This window comes from Anser brachyrhynchus, assembly GCF_964034855.1.
Source record: "Anser brachyrhynchus genome assembly, chromosome: Z".
Lineage (NCBI taxonomy): Eukaryota > Metazoa > Chordata > Aves > Anseriformes > Anatidae > Anser > Anser brachyrhynchus.
In genome coordinates, this window is record NC_137697.1 from 6,409,393 (window position 1) to 6,431,429 (window position 22,037).

At 53.3% G+C, this 22,037-nt stretch overlaps 1 protein-coding gene across 4 annotated transcripts in view; it reads left to right on the forward strand.

Annotated features, from left to right (window-relative positions):
- RUSC2 (RUN and SH3 domain containing 2) overlaps positions 1-21,984 on the forward strand; it is a 53,347-nt gene extending 31,363 nt beyond the window's left edge. For 2 of the 4 annotated variants that reach the window (XM_080573403.1, XM_080573402.1), the window contains exons 3-13: positions 6,330-8,408; positions 9,882-10,658; positions 11,171-11,371; positions 12,236-12,379; positions 13,485-13,561; positions 15,582-15,756; positions 16,604-16,709; positions 17,481-17,527; positions 19,038-20,013; positions 20,264-20,437; positions 20,611-21,984. In XM_080573403.1, coding sequence (XP_080429529.1) covers positions 6,437-8,408; positions 9,882-10,658; positions 11,171-11,371; positions 12,236-12,379; positions 13,485-13,561; positions 15,582-15,756; positions 16,604-16,709; positions 17,481-17,527; positions 19,038-20,013; positions 20,264-20,437; positions 20,611-20,791 — 4,830 coding nt within the window. In that variant the 5' untranslated portion in view covers positions 6,330-6,436 and the 3' untranslated portion in view covers positions 20,792-21,984. The remainder of the gene's footprint in view (positions 1-6,329; positions 8,409-9,881; positions 10,659-11,170; positions 11,372-12,235; positions 12,380-13,484; positions 13,562-15,581; positions 15,757-16,603; positions 16,710-17,480; positions 17,528-19,037; positions 20,014-20,263; positions 20,438-20,610) is intronic. The other 2 variants (XM_080573404.1, XM_080573405.1) reach the window with 2 other exon arrangements.
- The last annotated feature ends 53 nt before the right edge of the window (positions 21,985-22,037 follow it).

The following is a 22,037-nucleotide window of genomic DNA, read 5'->3' on the forward strand; positions in this document are numbered from 1 at the left end:
AAGGACGGCTGCTTGCTCACAGTTGCATGTAGCCATATAACAGAGAGGCTGGGAACAGCCTTGCCGTCTTGTGTGCCTCCAGGCACAAGTCAGGGAACCAGCTTTGATCCGTGAAGCCACAGACATGGTCCTCAGTTGGTCATGTCTGTAGAAAGAGCATATTCATGAAGTAGCCACCTGATAGTCACTGCCCTGCTTCGTGGCTAAGCCCTGGAGAAACTGCAGCCAAGGAGGAGTTCAGCCTGACATCTGAGCTACTGAGTCTGCCCAGTAATTTCATTTGCTTGTAGGATTCTTTTTCTTTTCAGCATGGGTTCTCAAGGACTTTGGGAATCTCGTAGCAGCCAGGCGCCAGAACCCAGCTGGATCCGTGGTTCAGGAAGGAACTGTGTAATTTCTGCTCTTGCACAATCTTAGATGTGCTTTCAGAGTGCTCAGGCTGAAAGATGCTATGGAAATGTGGTCCCTCCTCCTGCTGCTGCCACTACAGTGTCTGCGATAAGAAAGGATTTACTGTGCTTGGAGTTTAATTCAGCAGCAATTTCAGAGAGATATTAACATCAGAGTCTCTTTCTCCTCTGCAGATTTGCATATGGTAATTAGGAGCATATGTGGTGGGGGCTGGGTCAGAGGACGGCTGGAGGAGGAGGAGGAGCAGATTCCAGCCCAGATCACCCAGGCCACGTCCCTGAGTCACGGCCTGCAAGCGGCTCCTGCTGAGTGCCACATGCCAGCTGGTGAGTCAGGGAGCAAGGGAGCACAGACACGGGAGAAACTGGTTCGGTCACTGTCCAGTGGTGGCTGGTATGGAGGTGCTGCTTGAGCTATTGTTAACGCCTTCTGTAACTCAAAATGCCCCAAACAGCTGGGACTTCTTTTCCTCTGACTAGGAGGCAGTACCTGCTCATCCTAGTTGTGTCATCGTTAGGCACGCACGCACTACCTATTATTACTTTCATCTCACTCGCCCTGTCATCTCTGCTGGCAAGCTTCTCTTCCCTGACCTGAGCAGCTCCTTGCTGTCACGTGCACAAGGCTGTGATTGACCGGCACATGCTGCAGTTTCCATTTTGAACACATCATAATCCTATGTAGCGCTGGGATGTAATGATACATTAATAATGGACTTAGTCAGGCTGTCCTGGAAACCTCTGCAAAAATCTCTGGCCCAGGCAGCACCTTGCTGTGGAAAAGAAAGTGGTCTTTTCAGGAACTTGCTCAAGACCACAAGAGGAACCAGCCTGACCTGAGGCAGAAATTTAAGAAGCATCTAGTCCTTCGATCTTGCGGCAGTCCCCTGTAAACACTGGGTGCTGGAATATTCACCCTGGAACCAGGCAGACCACCCTCACTCTGCTCCCTGTTCCCTGAGGGAGGGAAGGGCAGCAGAAAGCTTAGGATGAGTCGAACAACTGCTATTTCCTCTTGCACCTTTTCTTTCATTAAACAAGCTGGATGATTTATTAAATCATTTAATGAAGGCGTGAGTTTGTAGTATTAACTGGCAATAAATGAGCAGATGTCCAAACACATACCATTAGCTAGTCCCACCCTACTACAGCTTACGGGCTTCCCGAGTCCTCAAATCCCTTCTCTTTTTACTCACTTGGATAGTTCAGTTCTGTCCCCAGGCCATTCACCCTGTGCCCCTTGCTCCATCTTCATCATGCTGTTCTCTGAATGCCCTCCAGCTCGCTGGAATTTTCCTATTGAGTTGTTTTGTTTTGTTTTTTAACCATTCAGTGCTTTCAAACAGTGTTTTCTGGCAGCTTTTGGCTTGACAAAGCTGGGACAGGGGTGAGCAGCATTACTGGAATCCTGGAGGCACAGCCAGTGAGCCACTGCCCCAAGCCCTGAGAACCTCCACGGTGCCTGTCCTGCGGAGTGGCTGGAGGGTGACTTTTGGTTTGAGCTCTTCTCCCAGCCCTTTCACCCAGAGGTAAACCTACAGGGAGTGAACTGGAGCCCTCTTTCTGCATGGAGCAACGAGCAGATGTCTGTATTGTGCCCATGGCTGCAAGCTTACACAAAGTGCTGCTTTTTGCAGCATTTCTGCTCATGCTTGTTGTGTAGAACAGTATGGCTTCTTCAGCTGTGTTAGTGCAAATGTTCTGCAGGAGTCAGGGATTCACATGGAACGATGCCTAAATAACAAGCAGCTCCAATACAAAAGGATTTTTGCCAGTTCATCTATGGAACTATATGCCCAGCTTTTAACCCCGTTTTTCCATCTTTCACCCTTGAGTCACTTGCTTGATCTTGGTTCATGTGAGGAAGATGATGATGACTGAAACCATCAGCCTCAGAAAGAGGCACCAAGAACTATCACAGGTAAAAGGTTTATATAGGGCATTTGATTTCGTAGATGAAGTGGCTGAGATTTGTAGAAACAGTAATCTGTTCAGAAAAGCCAGCCTCCAAAAAGCCAGCACCTCCTCCAGCTGACAGGTCTGATGATCTTGCTCCTGCCTCTTCTTCCTCCATTCTCTATGCACAGTCTTTTTGCATTTAAATCACATTTATTTCTTAAATCTCTGCATGCCTCCCTTGCTATTGCTTTATATTTTGTGAGAAAAGCTGGGTCACTGTCTTCTGGACCCAGCCACGCTTTGCGTGCAGCTGCCAGCGTTGAGCAGAGCAGGCTATCAAGCAATCGGTGGTGGAACCCCTGAAGTGTTGGGTAGACAAGTGGTAACGGATAGCAGGATAAGCCTGGAGGTCTGTGACCACCACACCTCACCGTCAGCACTTGGAGGCAAGGCCCGGATGGCTCCTGCACCTTCCCAGCAGTGATACAGTGAAGCTGTGCTTCAGAGGCCAAGGAGCTGCACTGACAACCCTCAAATTAGCGCAGCATCCTCAGCCTTTGAGGGTGGAGGAGAGGAGAGAGGTGGAGGCCTCTGTGTAGTGCTCAGACCTTGACTGGCCCAAAGCATCCCCAGGTAATGAGGTGTCTGGCCCTCGCCTTCCCCAGGTAACCAGTAAGCACCTCAAGAGAGAGCTGACTGTATAAACCAACCCATCTTTCCCCCTTTAGCAGCAGATGGTGTCAGTATGGAGCAGGTAAAGAATTTTGATGTTTGCAATCAAAATGGCTGTTGCGCTGATGCGTCTAGAGTCACGGTGCTCCTTGCTTGCCTCCCAGACTTGTGCTGCTGTGACACACTTTTCCATTTTCCATTGCTGGGTGATGCTGTGTTTGCTGTTGTGTGTATAGGACTGAGAAAGCTTCATCACTCTGTGGGCTTGTGCTATTGCAAGTGATAAATAAGAAGAACTAACCTATTTGGCTAAAAGTGTCTGGGTACAGACTGCCTATCCCTACTTCTGGAAATCTCTCCTTGCAAAGGGGTGTGATGGCTTTACAGAGAGCTGGTCAAAGCCAGCAGAATCTGAAATTGCTCTTCTTGCTGGATTTTACACCCTAGTGTAGATCTCAACCTACCATACCCTAAACAGAAGAGGGAGGATCCTTCTGCAGTCTTCCAGAATCAGGGAGGAAGAGCCAAGAGATGGTACGGCCAGGGAGAATGGGTTGGGAAATGAGCAATCCTTGAGCTGGCAGTGCCACTGCCTAACCTCCCTGCATCCCTGGGACAGGAGGATGCACAGACAAAAATCACGCGTATCCCTAGGGAAGGTGTCAGAAGAATGGCTCCTGGCAGGAGCTGGCAGCATGCCCCCTTTGATACTGGACCTCAGAGCCTCGTGCTGGGAGCAGGCTGTAGGTGCAGGCAGAGATGCTGCAGCATCTGTGACAGTGGATCACAGCTGCCGCCGACACCAAATAGCCGGGCAGCGCTGCGTGCTGCAGCCAGAGCTGCAGAGGGACAGCCGGGAGTGCGCGAGCTCCCTTGACATTTTGCTGTGAAATGTCAAAGTGTGCCTCTGCAATCCCTGTCCTCCCACAGCAGCATCTGCGCTTGGCAGGGCTTGTCAGCAGATGGGTGCCGGTGCTCCAGGCAGCCATCTCCCAGAAGCAGCAGAGGTCCCGTGCTTCGGCAGTGAGGCAGTTTGGTTGTCACGGTCTGGATCCTCAAAACGATGCCTTTCAAGCTGTCACATAGTGGCAACACCCAAAATACAGCAAAGCCTTACGGAGAGATGCCATCTAAGTGTTAAAACCAGCTACAAGGGTAGTTAATGAGGGAAGGGGAGGTCTGAATGAGCAAGAGGGCACTGGGAGAGCAGGGCTGGCTTTTTCCCACAGTGCTGGGGGAAAGACAGGACAAACAGGGACTCCTGCTGCTACAAGTACCATCAACAGTGCACAAGGATCAAAACAGGGCGCGAACACTGCCCAAGCTGTTGAACACCACTTTCAGCGTGTGTGTGCCAGGCACAGAGCCAGGAGCTGCTGTGGCTGATGGTGGTTCTTGAACAATGTGGTCGTGGGAATCCGCGAGGTACACGATCTCCTCCCAGGAACCGGACTGAGAAGGGACTCATGCCTTTCAGCTACTGCAGGGCCGTGGGAAAGGAGCCAGAGGAGTGGCTGAAAGGGCAGTGAAGGGTGGTATAAGCACGAGGAGACTACAGGTGCGGGGAATTTAGGGTCTCACGACAAGCCACTGGATGTGGTCCAGGTGACCTCTCTACTTCAGAACCTAATCCTGGCTGAAACATACCAGCAGAAGCAGGTGTGAGGGTGTGTGTGTCCCTCTTCTGGGTCTCTGGTAGAGTCTAGCCTGATCCACAAGGCTTGTCAGCTTGCTAACACTAGTGTTAGTATTAGCTTTTACATCATTGGGTTTTTACTGTAAACACCAGGTCTGTTTCCATCTTTCTATTTTTTTTTTCTGCCAACACTTCCTGTCTCTGTAAGAATCTGTACTATGCGTGGGAGGAAAGTACTTCTTTTGATCAGCTTTATTTTAGCATTTTTTAATTGCTATTCTTATGCTGTGCAGCTGGAAGAACTGAAGCTCCTGATCTTCCTGTAAAGCTGTCTCATTGCTTACACTGTTGCTCTGACTTCACTTATCCTACATTTCTCAATTTCTTTTCTAGGCTCCCATGTGCCTTTGAGGCTCTAGTCCAAATCCATTATCAGCTCATAGTCACACACACTGGGTTGATGTAGATAAAGACTTAGATACTGTAAAAGTCACTTTTTTAGTGTCTGAAGATCACTGGTGGCAGCAGACCCAGGGTCCTGGTGTCCAGAGATCACAGTATGTGGTGACAGGGTGCTGTGAGCACTGGGGATGCCTGGATGGGATGTGGGATGTGGATTGCTGATCGACGGTGTTTGGGCTGGGGATTTCAGAACTGATATTTGAGAGCCCTAATTCCCCTCAGCATCACCCTGGCTCAACGTTTTTTTCTGGTTTCTCCACCTCCTTGGTGCCCCAGCTGCTCCCCCCCCACCCCCCCCCCCCCAGCTTCTCTGCATTGGTTTCCCTGAAATGCAGAAGGAAATGCCAAAGGGCTGTTGAAGCAGTACTGTTGTAAAATACAGTAAATACTCAGATAAGCAGGTAAGCGTCACACATAGAGTGACAGAGCAGTAGGGGACTGTGAACCAAGCACCCAGGACCATAAGAGGAACCAGCCTGAGGTGAGGCTTAGCCATCAGCAAAAGGTTTGCAGAAGGCAGCGTGCTGCATGGCACCTATTTAACCATCAGCAGCTGCTCCCCATGGCCTCTCTGACAGAATCATCTACTCCTTTTCACAGGAGAGGCCCTCGTGTGCTTAAGTAGTTGCATACTTTGGCTCTCTCCCTGGGCACCATTAAAAGAGTTCAGGACCTCATGGGGCCTCCTGGGTTTTGGAGAAGAATGGTTGTTGCTGCTTTCCCGTTCCAGTCTGTTCCTGCTTTCCAGTTTGTGCCCTGACCTCTGTCTCTGTAGTGCTGCAGTGCAGCGAGGGGTCTTGCTTGTAAAGGAAAGTTGAGGATACCTAAAGGCAGGTAAAGACATTGAATCCAATGTGAGAAGATGGATTGCCCTCATCAGAGTGCAGCTCCTCATTTCAGACCCTGTGCTCTCTGCCTGCTTTCCTGTGAGTCTGCAATGCTGTCAGCAGTGAGGTTTTCATTTGACACAAAGCCTGTGATCTCCTTTGATCACTTGAGTGAAATCAGTTACCCCGGGTAAGTTTGAGAGGGGTCATCTAGAAGCACAAGCATTGTCCCTGGAGTCCAGAGAGAGAGGGACATGTTTGTCTTCCGTTGTAATGCTTTCCCTGAAGAAGATTGCTCAGGTACTTGTGCTGACAAGGACCACTCTGTTTAGGTCGTGAAGTCTTCAGTCAAACCAACGATGCTTTAAATATGCACTGCCTTTCCTGAGAAGTGACTTTCTCTGTGTTTTTGTCTCTCTCTAGGTATCTGAATTCCCCCATGAGAAGTGTCCTACCAGCCTCTCATGCACAGCCCTACCTGCCCATGGGTAGCACCAACTTAACTGATGTCCTGAAGAGCATTCCTCACCATGGATAGTCCACCAAAGCTGACTGGCGAGACGCTGATTGTCCATCACATTCCCCTGGTGCATTGCCAGGTCCCAGATAGACAGTGCTGCTCCGTGAACAAAAGGACCAACCCCTTCTGTCAGCCAGATCTGAGCGTTACACGGACCTCTGCCCTTCCAGAGAGAGACCTCTCACAGACCGACTCCTTGGTGTACAGCAGCTTTCTCCAGGCCTCCGAAAGCTCAGCAGAGGCCTCAGAAAACAGAGAAGGCAAAGCGAGGGACTTGATTGTCCCTAGTGCCAGCAAGCGACACAACCCTTTCTTACTGAACGAGGGAGAAGACCTCAGCATCTTTGGGGATGACTTGGGTCAGAAATCTTTCCACCTTCACAACTCCCTTGTGGCTGGCAAACCTCCTTTTCACCTGCATGAGCTAGCTTTGCCTCCTTTCCACCTCCACGACTCCAACCAAATTGTGAAATCCTGGAACATGGCCAGCCGGTCCGGTGTGGTAGATGGGCAGGAGGACAAAATCAGCAGTGACGACATCCAGAAGAGGAACAATGCGAACCGCTGCCACCAGGCCACCGAACGCATGGATCTGGATGAATGCAGCTGCCATCGTGGCAGCTCCTCCAGCTTCTCCTTTGACGGTGGCGACCAGGAGTGGAACCAAAACACGGGCGAATCACTGAGGAATCAGGATGCCCTGCACAGCCGGACGTGCAGCTGTTCCAGCTCCGAGCTCCATCGCTGTCGCTGCTACAGTTCGTCAAGTCAGTCTGAAGTGATTGACCAGCAGATGGGCTACATCAGCGACTCTTCCTGCAACAGCTCCGATGGGGTGCTGGTGAACTTCAGTGCTCTCTACAACAAAATGAACGGCCATTCTCGATCTAACCTGAATTCAGCCAACCTGTCCTGTGACTCTTCTTTCTGCAGCCACTCAGACACGGGAGCTTTTTACCTGGATTTGCATTCATCACCCACAGACTCCAAGATGTCATGTGAGTCGCATCACCCAGAGAGTTCAGGGAAGGCGTGTGAGTGTCACCACTCCTCCTCACCTGTCCTTGATGCTAACTGCAACTCCTACCACCTCCACTGTGAGCCTTGCACTTCAGAGAGCTCAGACCTCACTGCCTGCTTCCAGAGCCAAGCACGGCTTGTTGTGGCTACTCAGAATTATTATAAGTTAGTCACGTGTGACTTGTCTTCCCAATCATCCCCCAGCCCGGCAGGATCGTCCATAACTAGCTGCTCGGAAGACCACACCAAAGGTAGCCCAGCCCAGCCCACTGAATACTATCTTTTTAGAAGGCCTGACCTGAGACAAGAAGAAAGCAACGTGGAGTGCAGTGAAGAGGAGACAAAGGGAGAAACCACGCAGAACATGATTGAGGGCCAGGTCTATGTGAACGTGTCGCCACCTAACCTCAACACAAGCCGGCAGCGCTCCAGGAGCTATGATCAGAACCTCGACAGGAGCCCTAGCAGCAGGCTGGGCTCTCTGGAGCGCATGGTGAGCTGTCCGGTCAAGCTGAGTGAAAGCCCAGCGATACCCATCCAGAGTTCTCCCCCGAAGCGAGTGACATCTTTTGCCGAACTTGCTAAAGGCAGGAAAAAGAACGGCACCTCCCCACCGCTCCGGTCCAGTGGCGATTCCTCCTTGGAGTTCTCCCCTATCCCTGAGACACAGCGGGATTGCCCAACCTTTCTTGAAGAAAGAGCTCGCCGCAGCCAGAGTCTTCCACCCATGCCCTTCGTCCACGGCCTGAACCGGAGCTGCGAGGGCTTCTGTTTGAATCACCCTTTTGGGGACAGACAGGCTTTGTGCTCCACCAAAGACTCGGGCTCCACTGAGACCGTCCCCAGTGGGCACGGGGCAGGTGAGCAAGCCTCTCTCTCCCTGCTGACGGAGGCAGATGCCAGCTTCTCAGGTAGCTCTGCCAGTGGCCACGGACAAAGAGATGTTAGAGCCCGAGCAGACGGTAAGGAGCCAAACTAGGCAGAGCGGAGAAGTAACAAGAAAAGCTTTTTGGGATTAGAGGGGAGCAGCAGAGGAATGTGCATGGCAATGAGACCGCAGCCTGTACAGTTGCCTGGTCTACTGGTCTCTGGGACAAAGCCCTGCTGTGCTTATTGCAGACCCAGATCAGTGCAAGTGGCTTGTCCTTCTATTTCTTTAGAGAACTGAGGTTTTGTGCAAACCTCCCATATCGTGTAAGGGAGGATAAGCACTCAGGGTCTATGCAGCTTGGAGGACTGTCTCATTCTGACTCCCTTTCAGGGTGCTGTACTCCCCCAGCCCATGACCTGCCCTTAGCTCCCAAGACAGATTTACAGATGCTCCATAGAGCCATGTTCCCAGCAGACAAAGGGAAGGGAACTGCTGGGCAGTTTTTAGCCTTTCTGTTTTGGATCCATATGGGGCAGAGGCAGGGAGGGAAGCGGCATAGCCAACAGTCCCCTCTTGATGCAGGGCTCACGGAGATCTGTCTCTGCCAGCACTTACACTATGAGCCCTACAGAGGTTAGAGGAGCCCTGTGTGTTTGCTGTAGCATCCTGGCCATTTCTTCTACAGTGCATAGGCCTGCAGCAGAGGCCCCTCTGGAGGAGCACATGGCCATTACCAGGGTAATTGTCCCAGCTGCCTCGGTGGGAAAGCCTGTAGCACCTGAATTGCTTTCCACACTGACATTGGCATTGCATGTCTCCAACCGAGAGCAACATGCAAGCGTAGAGGGTCTGATAAGAGACCAGAGGGAAAGCAACCCCTGCTAAAGGCAAGCTATAGGGAAAGAGGGCTGGCATACCCCTTGGGGAGCAGGTAACATTGAGGGTCTGCTTGTGAGAGGTCCTACAGGCCCTCAGCATCTTTGTCCCAGGATTTGCTGTGGGCTGGAGGAGTGGCAGGGATCTAAGCCAGGACCTGCCCGGCCATGCTGGGGTGCGGTGTGGATGGTGATCAAGGAACCTGGTCAGCCTGGTCAGGCGTGTTGTGCGCTGTGCACACAGTGGATCACCTTTAATTTGTGTCCTTGGGATGTGGCCCCATCAGGAACAGCAGCCATTCATGCATAGGAGATCAGCCTGGTGCACACCCTTAGGAAATCCTTGTCCATCATTTGCTGGGGCAGACTAACTTTTCCCAGGGTTGGAAGCTTCTAACTCTGCTGTGGGCCTGATTTCACTGAGAACGGTAGGGGCTGGTACAGGGAGAGGGAGGAAGGGAGCTGTGTCCTTGGGGGAGAACAGGTACAGGAGTTACATGTCCTTACCCTGCCAGCTCATGTGTGTAACTGGTTCAGACTTGAACCACTCTGCTTTTGTCACTGGTGTCTAGCTCATCCTCTTCCTCCCACAGCTGAGAGCATGTTCCCTTTTGCCTGTGACCCACCGAGCTCACGATGATTGTCCCTTTGCCCATCCTCACGTGCTGTCCCCCTTTCTCTCCCCGAAGGTGGCGGCACAGACAGCAAGCCTGTGGTGCGCTACAGCAAGGACCAGCGTCCCACGACTCTGCCCATCCAGCCCTTTGTTTTCCAGCACCACTTCAGCAAGCCGCCCAAGGCCCGTGCTCTGCACAGCCACTTTGCCTCCAGCCTTTCACAACTCTACAGCTTGTCCAGCAACCGGCCTGCCAGCCAGCAGATCTCCTCCAATTCCCAGGCCTCTGCCACCTTGGCGGAGCAGGCAGCGGGGAGCCAAGCCCACAGCACGCTGCTGACCCAGCGCTCAGCGGATGGAGCTGCCTCCCTCAACGACGGCTGCATCAAGAAGCCAGCCCCGGAGACAACCCGGCCGTCCCCCCTGGGCAGTTATTCTCCCGTGCGATGCAACGTGCCTTTCTTTCAGAGCGTGGACTCCTCTTCCTCACCCACCGCGGAGAGAGCTGGAGAGAGCCAGCCTCCCAGGAGCAGGTCCTGCCCCATCTCTGCCAACCTGCTTCCTACCAGGTCTTCCCCTGCTGTCAGTGCCATGCAACCCTCCCAAGTCACCAAAGCCGATGCCCTGAGGCAAAAGGAGAACCCCAGGCTCGTTCCCAAGAAGGAGGCACCGCTGGAGCCAAGCCCACCGCTCTCTGAGTACCGACTCCACAGTGGGTCCTTCCTGCCCCTTTCCCTGGGCGGTGTGCCCGTGAGCCGAGGTGGAGCCCGTGCAGATCCCCACTGGAGGAGTGGCAGTGAGACCAGCAGCTCTGGTCCCCTGAGCAGCATGGGAGTGCGGCCCCTCAATGGTAGGTACCCATCCACCAGGACGTGCTGGTGGGGAACATCTCCAGCTCCCTGGCTGTGGCTGCCCTCTATAGCACCTCCCTTCCCACAGCAGCAACCTGAGCCAAAATGGCACCTGGGTGCTGCAGCATCCAGCAGCTCTTGTGATCACTGCCTGCAAAAGAAAGTCGTGTGCTAAGAGCATGTCCCTTCAGTCCTGGCTCCTACACAGTGTCTCCTGGGAGGGATGCTGATCCTACAGCTCCCCATGCTGGGTGCTGGCACCCTGAACCCGCTCCCCCTGTGCCTGCAGCCACCAGGCCATTGGGCTCCTGCCCTGCTGTGCCATGCTGTGGCCTCCACCTCCCCCTGTGTATATGTGCTAATGGCCTGAAATGCTGCCGGACTTCAACTAACTTGCTGTCTCTCTTTCTCTGTTCTTCCCCCTTCTCATCCTTCTCTCCCCGTCTGCCCTCCACGTCCTCCTGTCTGCTCGCGTCCTCTCATCGGGTGCACGCTGCCTGCGGCGTTGCAGCGAACCACCTCTCCCCTCAAGCGCTGAAGTGGCGAGAGTACAGGCGGAGGAACCCCCTGGGCCTGGACCGCGTTTCGGGGCTGCCCGGCTTAGCCAGCAGCCTCGACAGGAGGCAGCAGGAGCCCCGGCTGAACCGGGGGAACCCCATCTTTGAGTTCCCCGGCACCCTCAACACCAACAATTTCCACTGCAAGCTGAACGGTGCGCACCGCCCTTCTGCTGGGGGTCTGGGGGTGGCCTCGGGGCTCAGGTACAATGTCCCAGCTATGCCTGGCCTCATCACTGCTCTGCCAGCTCTGAGCAGGAGGGTCGAGGCATCTGCTCACAGTGGGGCTGAGGGGTGCAAGAGGAAGGTGAAAGTTGCCTTACTGGTCGGTACAACACGTGGAGCCTCTTTGCTTCCCCATGAGCTGAGAACAGTCAGGTCTGGCTCTGGGCCAGATTGAAAGGCCAGCTCAGACCTCAGCAAGTGCTCCAGGCCTGTGTCCAGTTTGTAGTTCATGTCTTATATGGGGGTTATACCCCTTGGAGATCTCACGTCTGTGTCCCAGTGGCTGCCCATCTGCCCCAGCATCTCTCCCATGCTAGATGTTGGGCTGTAGCTCAGGACTCCTGCAGAGGTCTCCCCTTGGAAACAGAGCCCATCCCAGGGGCCAGGCAGAAGGCATGTTGCTTATTGCCTGTCCATGCCTGTGAGTGACAAATAGGGATTCTCAGTCTGCTCTTCTTCTGACCCACTTGCATCCCTGCTGGGGCTACCTGCACAGCAGCCCTGAGAATCCGCTGCAGTGAGTTTTTCTTTAGCACCAGCCCATGCAGGTGAGCCTCCCACAGCATCTTCCAGTGCCCGTGGGTACCCAGCCAAGCTGGAGCTGGGTGTTGGGTGAGCTGCAGGGTAGAACATGTTGCAAAACATTTCTGGGAGGGTAGCAAGCCTTTAGCCTTGCTGTCCCAGTCTTGGACAGAGAGACGGGAAGAATCCTGCTGGTGCAGCCTGCTTCTGGGAAAAACAATGTGGGAAAGGCTTTGGGGCTGAGCCATCTCTCTCCTGTCTTGACCCTGCAGGACAGTCCATGAGGCAACTCCAGCTTACCTACACTGACTTCTTCCCTGACTACTTCTCACTAGCTGAGAAGCCCCCAGCTGAATTCTGCCTCTCCCCGGATGGCAACACGGAGTCCATCTCTATCGACTTGCTGCAGAAGAAGGGTGAGTCCATGTGTCTCTTGTGGCAGTGGAGGAGAATGCGGCATAGCACAGCATAAGGCAAACGGTGCTTCTCTGTCTCACCTCATCTCTGTAGACATAATGGTTTCTTTGCCTGCTCTTCTCTGCTGTAACATCATAACTAGATGTCCCCCCTGGACTGCCAGCTGTTTCCATGACATGCTCATGTGTTCTCTGCAGCTTGCCACATGCTACAGAGTATATACGAGCTGCTTGTCCCAGGAAGTGTGATGAGAAAATGCCTTAAGTCCACAAGAATGTGCGAAGAGAGCAGGCAGGCGTGGGAACATGACCCTAAGACAGGGCATGCAGCCACCCCGTCTCAATATAAAGGGTAGACCTTGGAATCTGTGTGGTGCTGCAGGTGTTAGCCTGAGTGTGTGATGTAGTTAAAAGGTCTGTTGGGTCCTGTGTGGTGAAGCCTTTATATCAAAGGGTGGGAGAAAGGATTCCCTCACCCTTTATATCAAAGGGTTAGAGAAAGTGATTGGATCCATACTGGATGCAGACTTGGGGACAGGGTTGTGGCAGCTGCCTCTGTGTCATGTCGGAAGCGAGTGATGTGCAGAAAGGTCCCCATGCCCTTACCAGTTGTGTGATGGTGATTCCCAGAGGGCAGCCTTCCCCTCTGTTCCACTTGTGTTCTTGCATTGTGCTGGAGCAGATGTCAGATTACCCACCACTGGACTGTTAGCCCCTGCCAAATGCATGGTTTCTGCCCTGTCATTGCCTCAGGCCCCATTTCTGCTCCCACAGGGGATGGTGCAATGGAGGTGATATTCCATGTCCCTTGGGAATATTTGACAGGATGTCTAATCAGCCACTTATGTCTTCAGCCACTTCTAGAGCTTGTCTTACTGCCAGGCTGATGTGTGAGTGCTGGAACCAGGAGGGATAGATTTGCTGAGGAGTTAGGACAGACTTTACATGCTTGTGGCAGAGATGAGGCATGAGCTGATCATGTCCCCAGAGAGACTACGTGTGCTGACACGGCCTGGAAATACCCCTGCCTGATTTCTTCATGAAGCATTTGGTCTGGGTTTGTCCTAGAAGCCCCTCGGGCAGCTCTGATTCTCTTTCCCTCTAGCTCTGGTGAAGGCAATCAACACTGCTGTCGACCTGATTGTGGCTCACTTTGGAACCAGCAGGGATCCAGGGGTGAAGGTAAGTCTTGCTTTCAGTTCAGTATGGCTGCTCAACATCATGAGAAACATAGAGAGGATGGAGAAATATTGCCTTTCCATTATTTCCAGTTCAAAAACTAAGAGGCATCAAGTGAAGCTAGTAGTACCAAGAGCAAAACAAAGAGACATGATTGTTCCTCGTGCAGCAGACAGTAAATGTGTGACAGTTCTTGCTGCATGATATTGGGGATGCCAAAAGGTTACGTGGGTTTAAGGGAAGATTGGAAAAATACAGGGAAGGGAAATTCATTGATGTCTACTACACACAAAGGAATTGTGTCCACCTTAGGTAGTCCTAGTTGTAGGCTGGGACAGCATTGTTAAATTGAAGTATTATATGTTTTTGCTCCGGTTTCTTATGTACTTTCATGATATACTCTACCAGGTAGAGAATACCAGGCCAGCTGGACCTCTGGTCTGATGTGGTACAATGGCTCTTTTTTCTCATATAGTGGAGAGTTATGTCTCCTTTCTCCATCTGTCTCATGATTGTCTTCTGGCACTGGTGGCAGAGCACAGTGCAGTTCCTTGATGTATGACAGGACTCCATAATGATAAAAAAATGTGTTAGTCATTGCCCATCTTGGGCGGGTGGTCTTTCCCTATGGCCCTTACCATGTACCCACAGGCTTCAGAGTGCATCTTGATTGCCAATGGCCGTGTTTGGCTTGTGTTCCCCTCATTGCTCATTTCTGGACTAACACAAGCAGAGCAAGCTCGCTTGTTTAACCCAGACAGTGTTTTCAGTCCTGTGATGCTCAGCATGCTTGTGGTGCCTCCTCTCAAACCAGAACAGCATCCTTCAGCTGCAGAGACTCTGTGGCAGCACTGTAACACTGTTTGAAGATGACAACTTCCCCTGGAGTGCCATCCCTAAGGAGAAACTTGACTAGGACAGATTCCAAGCCAATTCAGTCTTACCTCACAGCCCAGAGTAATTTGCCACTGATTACAATTGTTGCTGAGGCAGAGATTGCTGTGCAGTGTAACTTGAGCTGTTTGGATTTCCACAGCTTTTTGAAAAGTTCACTGTGAATTTCCTGTGCTTGTTGTCTTGGTTTGGGGAATAATTGCAACATTCGCCCATTACTTTACTTGCCAGACAATGCTATGGTTTTGATCTGGGGTTTCTTTATGTGTCAGAGTGCTAAGGGCTGAGCATTCACCTGTCAAAAGGCAGCACCTGTACATGATGCTCCCACGCTTGATGGATCTGGCAGGATTATTCCTGACCCAGAAGTTCAGTCTGAGTTCAGGACTTTGTGGACCCATGCCAACTGGCCAGTGTAATTCCAGCTCAGCTGGTAAAATCTGTGCCCCAAATGCAGCTGCCTTGGACTACCAACATGATGTGTAAGGTCCAGGGCTGACCCCTCTGGATTGACCCTTGGCATCTCAAGGACTGCATGCAGCAGGATGTGTCCCTCCCTGCTTGATGCTGGGCTCTTACATGCCTCCTCACTTCAGCCTGGGCTCTGTCCAGCCATTTTCCCCTCATCCTGTTTATTTATAGTAATCCCCAGGAATTATAGCTCAGCTCGTCACTGAGTTAAGTGTTCTTTAACCCCTCTGTGCTGGAAGTTCCTAGGTCATTTGCTGCTTCCTGCTTCTAAAATAGCAACATGAAAATCTTCTATGGCAGCAGAGGAAGTCCCATCTCTTTTCTTCCTCCAGCAAGACAGCCTTGGTATACCCGTGAGGAGAACTGGGTATCCCTTCTAACTGGAATATCCTCTTTCCAAGCTGGGATATTCTCTTCACAAGCTGTTGCCTTATCTCAGCCTGGGCCAGACCTTGCACGAAGCAACCCAGAATTGTTTTGTGAGGCAGCAGGGGTGAAGAGGAAGAGTCTGCCTGTTCCAGGAGCTGCTGAGCTTCATCATAGCCCGAGTATTGCCAGCTAGGTGACTGTAGTAGGCAAGTGGGCCTGGGATGTTTGCATGTGTTTGTACCATGTAGAGCAATTACCAACCCTCTCCCTGTTCCCTCTTCTCCCTTAGGCCAAACTTGGGAACAGCTCCGTGAGCCCCAATGTGGGACATCTCATCCTGAAATACCTGTGCCCAGCTGTCCGGGACGTCCTGAGTGATGGGCTCAAGGCCTACGTCCTAGACATGATCATTGGCCAGAGGAGAAACATCCCCTGGAGCGTGGTGGAGGCATCCACCCAACTAGGTATGGAGGATGTGTGGTGATGCCTGGCACTCTGTGGTACTGCTGTGCTGTGGCTGGGAGGTGCTGGGGAAGGTCCAAATTCTGCTATAACAGGCCCTAGCAATGAAAAAAAGCCCAGACAAAAAAAAAAAAAATCTCTTCCCCTGCCACCCCGAGTTTCTGGGTTGTCTCTAAACCTTCATCTTTAGCCTTGCACAGCTGCAGTGTAAGGCAGAGCTGTGCTCCAGCCTGATCTATAAGAAAATTTGCACAGAAAGCTTGCTGCTTTCAAGCATGCCCATGTCACCTGCACCCTCTGCTAGTACCAGTCTGCACCCCGGGTCATGGCAGTGGCTACCATCCAGCAGAACTCCTTTCTGAGGTTACAGATGGCAGGCCCACACTGATTTCTGCATCATGAAGAGCTTACAGCCAGGGCTGGGAAGCCTTCTAGCCTGTTTGTGGCACATCTCCAGCTCTGGGGTTCTCTCTGTGATTACAAACACCTCAAATTATAACCAACAACTGCAATGTTATTTTTGCCTGGTGATTCTGAGCCGAGGGCCATGACTGTCTCTGAACTGGGGGAAGCAGGTCCCTGGGGCACCTTCATGCATTGAAACTCTCCCAAAGTTTTGGACTGACAGCCTGAGAAAGACTGCAACCCATCTCCTCTGTGGAATCTCACTGTTGGAATGGAGTGAACTCATCTTGGTGACCGGTGGAGGGTCATGTAGGCATGGGAGCTGGGCACATTGTAGGCATGGGAGCTCAGACACCTTCTGGCTATGCCTGAAGGCTGCTTCCTGCGGTGCTGTTTTGACTTTGCTGACCACAACTAATCCCAGCATTTTGATTCTCTCGACAGGCCCCTCTACCAAGCTGCTGCACAGCCTCTATAGCAAGATCAGCCAGTACACGGAGCTCACCAACCACAACATGAGGTTCAACGCATTCATCTTCGGCCTCCTCAAGTAAGCAGGCTCCCTGGGCTGACTGCATGCCATTGTCCGGGGCTGGCAGAAGGTGCTGCTCCTTGAACAGAAGCAGGCACAGTGGCCAATGAAAAGATTTAAGAAAGCTGGGAAGCAGCTTCCCAGCTGTAGGTGAGGGAAGGAAGAAGCTGTGAGTTTCAGGGAACACCAGAGGGATCAAAACCTACTCCTACCCGGCCAGGACTGAGAAGGGCTGGCTGTAGCCCACTGAAGAACTTTTTCTGGCCCCAAAATGCTAGGTGGGAAGAGTCTGTCTGTCAGGACTCATATAGGGATTGACATAACATATGCATATATTACTCCTGAAAATCCCTGTGACACTGCTTCCTATGACTGCAGTAAATGCAATGGAGTCCCCAAGACCTCCAAATATTGTGGGACCCCTAGGAGCAAGCTATGCCCTGCTCTCCCGACCCAGGCTGGCCCAGCGCTCTTCTGCTGGCACAGGATGCCAGCATATTTTGGGCCAAGCTTGATGCAGTGATTTCATGTTTGTAGTTGATTTGCCACTTCCATGTAAGCACTTCTCAGCAAAGCTAAGCTCTTTATATAGGAGCTAAGCGGTGTGGAAACTTGCTGGGAGCATGGCTGTTGGGGGTTACAGTTGCACAATGCCACATTGCAAAGCAAACAGGTTTGCTCCTTCACAGGCTGGGTGGCTGTGCTCAGTGCGTGCTGATGGGAGTGATGAAGGGGACAAATTGATTTTTGCTTTTTCTCTTCTTCCCTGCCCGTAATCCCTTCCTATAGTATCCGGTCCTTGGAGTTCTGGTTCAACCACCTCTACAACCATGAAGGTAAGAGGCTGTGGGCTGCAGAGAGGACCAAATTCTGCACATTGTGCAGCACAGGTCTAAGCTCTGGGCCCTGTTTGTCTCTTGGCGGTCTCTCACTGCTGCTCCTCTCTGCTAGACTTTATTGCATTCCTGGTGTAAATGTTGCTGGATGGCTGCTCAGCTAAAGGAAGGGAGGTGGAAGTCAAAGCTCCATGCCGCTCCCTCCACCTGACCTGTATAGGGCCTGCCCACCTGTGTCCTTCCCAGCTGCAGCTGGTAGCCAAGGCTATATCCTACAGTACAAATACCTCAGTCTACCCTCAGGAGACCAGATCTAACCCTCTCCAAATGTCTGTGTCCCCTGCCCAGTGCCTGAGAACTTTGTAGAACTGGAAGTGTGAACACTTACATGAAATCCTTGAGGCATGTGAAATAGAAAGGAAAGCCTTAAGGCAAACAAACAGCAGATTTTCCTGGATGTATCTGTTGTTTTTCTTTTCAGCCAGAAGTGTTTCTGGAGTGTGTAGATAACCTAGCAGCAACAACCAAGCTGCCTGATGCCTGGAAGCAGCATGACTAAGTGCTAAGTGCACCGTGAGGCAGACACCCTCGACCTACTGGGTTCCCTGAGAGTGCTGCTGGCTCAGTGCATGCTCAGCCCAGGGCCCCATGCACTGCAAGAAGTCCAGCCCGGTATCTTCTAGCAGGTTTGGGGGCTGACAGCAGACATTGCTTTGGTCCATATGTTCTGTCAGCACTTTGGAGCAGATTGCCTTTGTAGTGACCGGTGTAACGAGAGGAAGCACCCTGTTTTTCTGGAGCAGAAGACAACCGTTGCGAATCTTCTGTTTCAAGCCATCATTAAGAACTGAAAGTCTGAGGTGGGGCTGCCAAGTGGCTGAAGGCTAGGCATAGGGTTTGCAGATGAAGTGCAAATCCTCTCTGTGGTGTAAGTTGGTTAACTCACTGCAAACAGGCACAAAGCCTATGCCAAACTCTGTCCTGTTAGTGACACCTGACAGCAAAGCTAGTGGTGGGGCAGTCCAGAAGTGTCCAAAGGAAGTGTAGGATGAATGCTGCAGGTAGAAATACTGTTTTATTTTCTGTTAGGATCCGTGGTCCAGCCCAGCCAGATCCCTGGAAAGGCTGCGTTCAGCTGTCCCTGACACCTCTCCCTGTAGGGCACTGGTACTGGCCCAGATCTGCAGATCCTTGTTCATATCCAGGGTGCTGGAAAAGAGAATCTTAATGTGTGACAACCACCTCTGATGCTTTTCGTTTGCACCCTGCTCCTCTGGCATTTGTGACAGAGGTTGCTTGCTCCAGTGGGTAATCTGACAGGCAGGTGGTGGCTGCAGGAAGCAGGATCTGCGCCAGTTTGCCCAGTGCTCCCTGCCCCAGTGTTGAGCCTCACACTGCAGCCACAGCTGTGACCAGAAACCAGTGCTCAGTTCCTTTCCCCAGTAGCTTCTTGGTGGCTTGGCAAAGGTGGCAGGAGCCTCTCATCTAACCACTGCCTCTTGCCCTACAGATATCATCCTGGCACACTACCAGCCGGTGGGCTTCTTGTGCCTGTCTCATAGCGTGTGCCAGCCTCTGTTCGAGGAGCTCCTGCTCCTTCTCCAGCCTCTCTCCCTGCTGCCCTTCAACCTAGACCTCCTTTTTGAGCACCACCTGATGCAGATGGGCAAAGAGCAGCAGCAGCAGAAGGAGCTGCTGCGTGTGAAGCAGGACCTGCTGCTTTCCGCACACTCCACACTGCAGCTGATGCGGACGCGGGGCAGCAGCGAGGATCCCGATGGCTGCAGCACTGCCCCTGAAGCATGCAAAGTGGGTGGCAGAGACGGTGGCGTGTCACCAGGCCACAGCCCTGAACAAGCTGCAAGTGAGAGGGTCAAAGGAGTGGGGGCCTCCTCCGGAGATGGGGACAGGGAGGAAGAGCAGAGGAAGGTGCAAGAGAGCACGTGGGAAGGGAAGAAAGACAAGCAGGCGGGCTGGTGGTACCAGCTCATGCAGAGCTCTCAGATTTACATCGAGGGCTCGACTGAAGGCTCGAAGCTCATCCGTTATGAAAAGAAGAAGAAGGCATCGAGTGGTGTCCCCAGGCCAGCTGAGAACCACAGGGCACCACCTCCACGTGAAGGCGTGGTGGAGGGTGCAGAAGCCTGCCCCATCGCTGAAGGAATCTTGGAGGAGAAGCCCAAGGCCACCAGCAGGCCAAGTCCTGGAGCTGTGGAAGAGCCCCTGGAAAAGCCCCAGCAGGTACCAGCCGGTGAAGAGGTCAAGGAGCGGAGCTGGCCCTTCTGGATGGGCAGCCCCCCAGACTCAGTGGTTACAGAGCTGAAGCGCAGCAAGGAGAAGGAGACTGGGACTCAGCAAAGTTTGGGAGCAGCAGCAGCCCCCCAAGAGGAGAGCAGCAGCAGTGCGTCAGAGAGCAGCCAGCCCGTCAAGTGGGGACACTTGTTTGGGTCCAGGAAGGTGCAGAAAGAGCCCAGGCAACCTAACAGGTAGGGACATGGGTGGCTTAGGGCTGGAGGGGCTGGTTAAGCTGGGCTCTGGGCTACACTGTGGTGGTACATCAGAGGTGAATAGGAAGGTCTTCCACACCTGGTGTGTCTGGGGGATGCTGGGTCTCTTGGGAAGGAAACAGTCTGGGGGCTGCAGTGCATGTTGTGCATGATCCAGACCTCTAAGGCATGACCTTGCCATGAGAGGTTGCCTTCCCCACCACGACCTACTTCTGTCTCCTTCTTGCAGGTTGCCCTCCGGCTGGCTGAGCCTGGACAAGTCTGTGTTCCAGCTGGTGGCCCAGACGGTTGGGGCAAGCATGTGGCGAGAAGCAGCCCCTGAGCCAGAGCCCCCCCGGACAGAGCCACCTGAAGTGTCACCCGTGCCACGGCCAGCCCGGGGGCTGTGTCCCAACCCTCCCTGGTGAGCAGTGGCATGTGGCTGTCCCACAGGGACTGGGGACACGGTGGGATGGAGTTCACATGGGTCTGGATGTAGCAGCAGGAGGGAGTTCTGCCCCCCTGTTGGTCCCTGGGCTTCAGCGGCGTGAGCATCCTGCGGTGATCTAACCCTTTCTCCCCTCTTTCTGCCCGCAGCGAGGTGAAAGCTCTTTGCCATCACATCGCCACCGAGGCAGGACAGCTGAGCTTCAACAAAGGGGACATCCTGCAGGTCATCTCCAAGGTGGATGGTGACTGGCTGCAGTGCAGCCTCGGCTCCGAGAAGGGACTGGTGCCCATCATGTACGTCACCCACCCGGAGGACGAGGATTACTGACGTGGCTGGGAGGCCAAGCACAGTACCGTGGGCTGCTGAGGATCCTCTGGGGATGCCCACCCTGCCAGAGGAACAGACACAGCTTCTTGCTAGTTTCTTACCTTTCTTGCCATTACAGAATACAGTAACCGTAGGTGGTTCCTTCTTGCTCCTCCTCGTGCAGCTGCCAAAGGCCAAACCGGCCACGGGGCCTTCCGCAAGCTGCACCTCGTATTGCCAGGCATCGCCGTGCATGCAGCCACACCGGGCACCGTCTGAGCCCCCTCCACCCCACGCCACCTCCAGCACCCGCAGGTGGTGGGTTTGTACGTAGCAGGGATCCGAGCAGTCCCTGCCAGCGTGGCACTGGCTCAGTTTCACTCTGGAGGGTGCAGGATGCTGGCAGTGCGTCATCGCCACGGGGTGGGAGCACCGTGCACTGCCACGCTGCCCGGCCACGGCCACGGGAGGGGAAATGAGGTGTGTGTGTGTGCAGAGCGAGGGTGTTTGGGTCGTGAGGAAGGCGCGTGGATGTTCGGTGTGATGTAGGTCCGGGTTGGGTAGTGCCACCCTGTGCGGAGCCGGGTGCCGCGGGGTGCCCCCGCGCCCTCCACGCTGAGCAGGGAGCCAGTGCCTCGGATGCCCTGGGATGCTCGGTGGAGGGGGGCGGGAGGGGAAGGGGTGAGGGCAGGGTCCCCGACAGGGCTGGGGGTGGGATGCTGTTTGGAAACGGGGGCCGTGCTCCTGGCAGGGAGAGCAGGGGATGCTCCCAGAGGGAGCAGGGAGATGGGGATGGAGGGTTGGGCTGGGAGGGGATGCTCCCCATGGCGTGCGGTCAGGGGCAAGTGTCATGCACAAGGGGCTGCTGGGGGTCCTGGGCTCCCCGGCAGAGGCAATGCCAGCCCAGCCCTGCCTTGCCATGTTCTTGGGGTGGGGTGGGCGTCCTTGCCTGCCCAGTGGGTGGGGGACAGTGTTAATGAAAGGCCGTGCCAGTATTTGGTGCCTTGGCCGGGTGGGTGCTGCTCACGGCGTTGTGCCTGAGCTGGCTTCCCCGTGGCGAGGGGCCCTGGTCTTGCAAGGTTACCTCCTGCTTGTACATCGCTTAGCGGACGTCGCACCGTATTTAATTTGTATTTCCCCATTAGAACGAGGTGTCTCGCCTTTATTTATTTCTTTATTTATGATGCATATTAATAAAAAAGGTGCTGATTGAGGTCCCTTGCTCTGCAGCCTTTTGATTTCAGCCTGTCCCTGAGAAGGGCCTGGG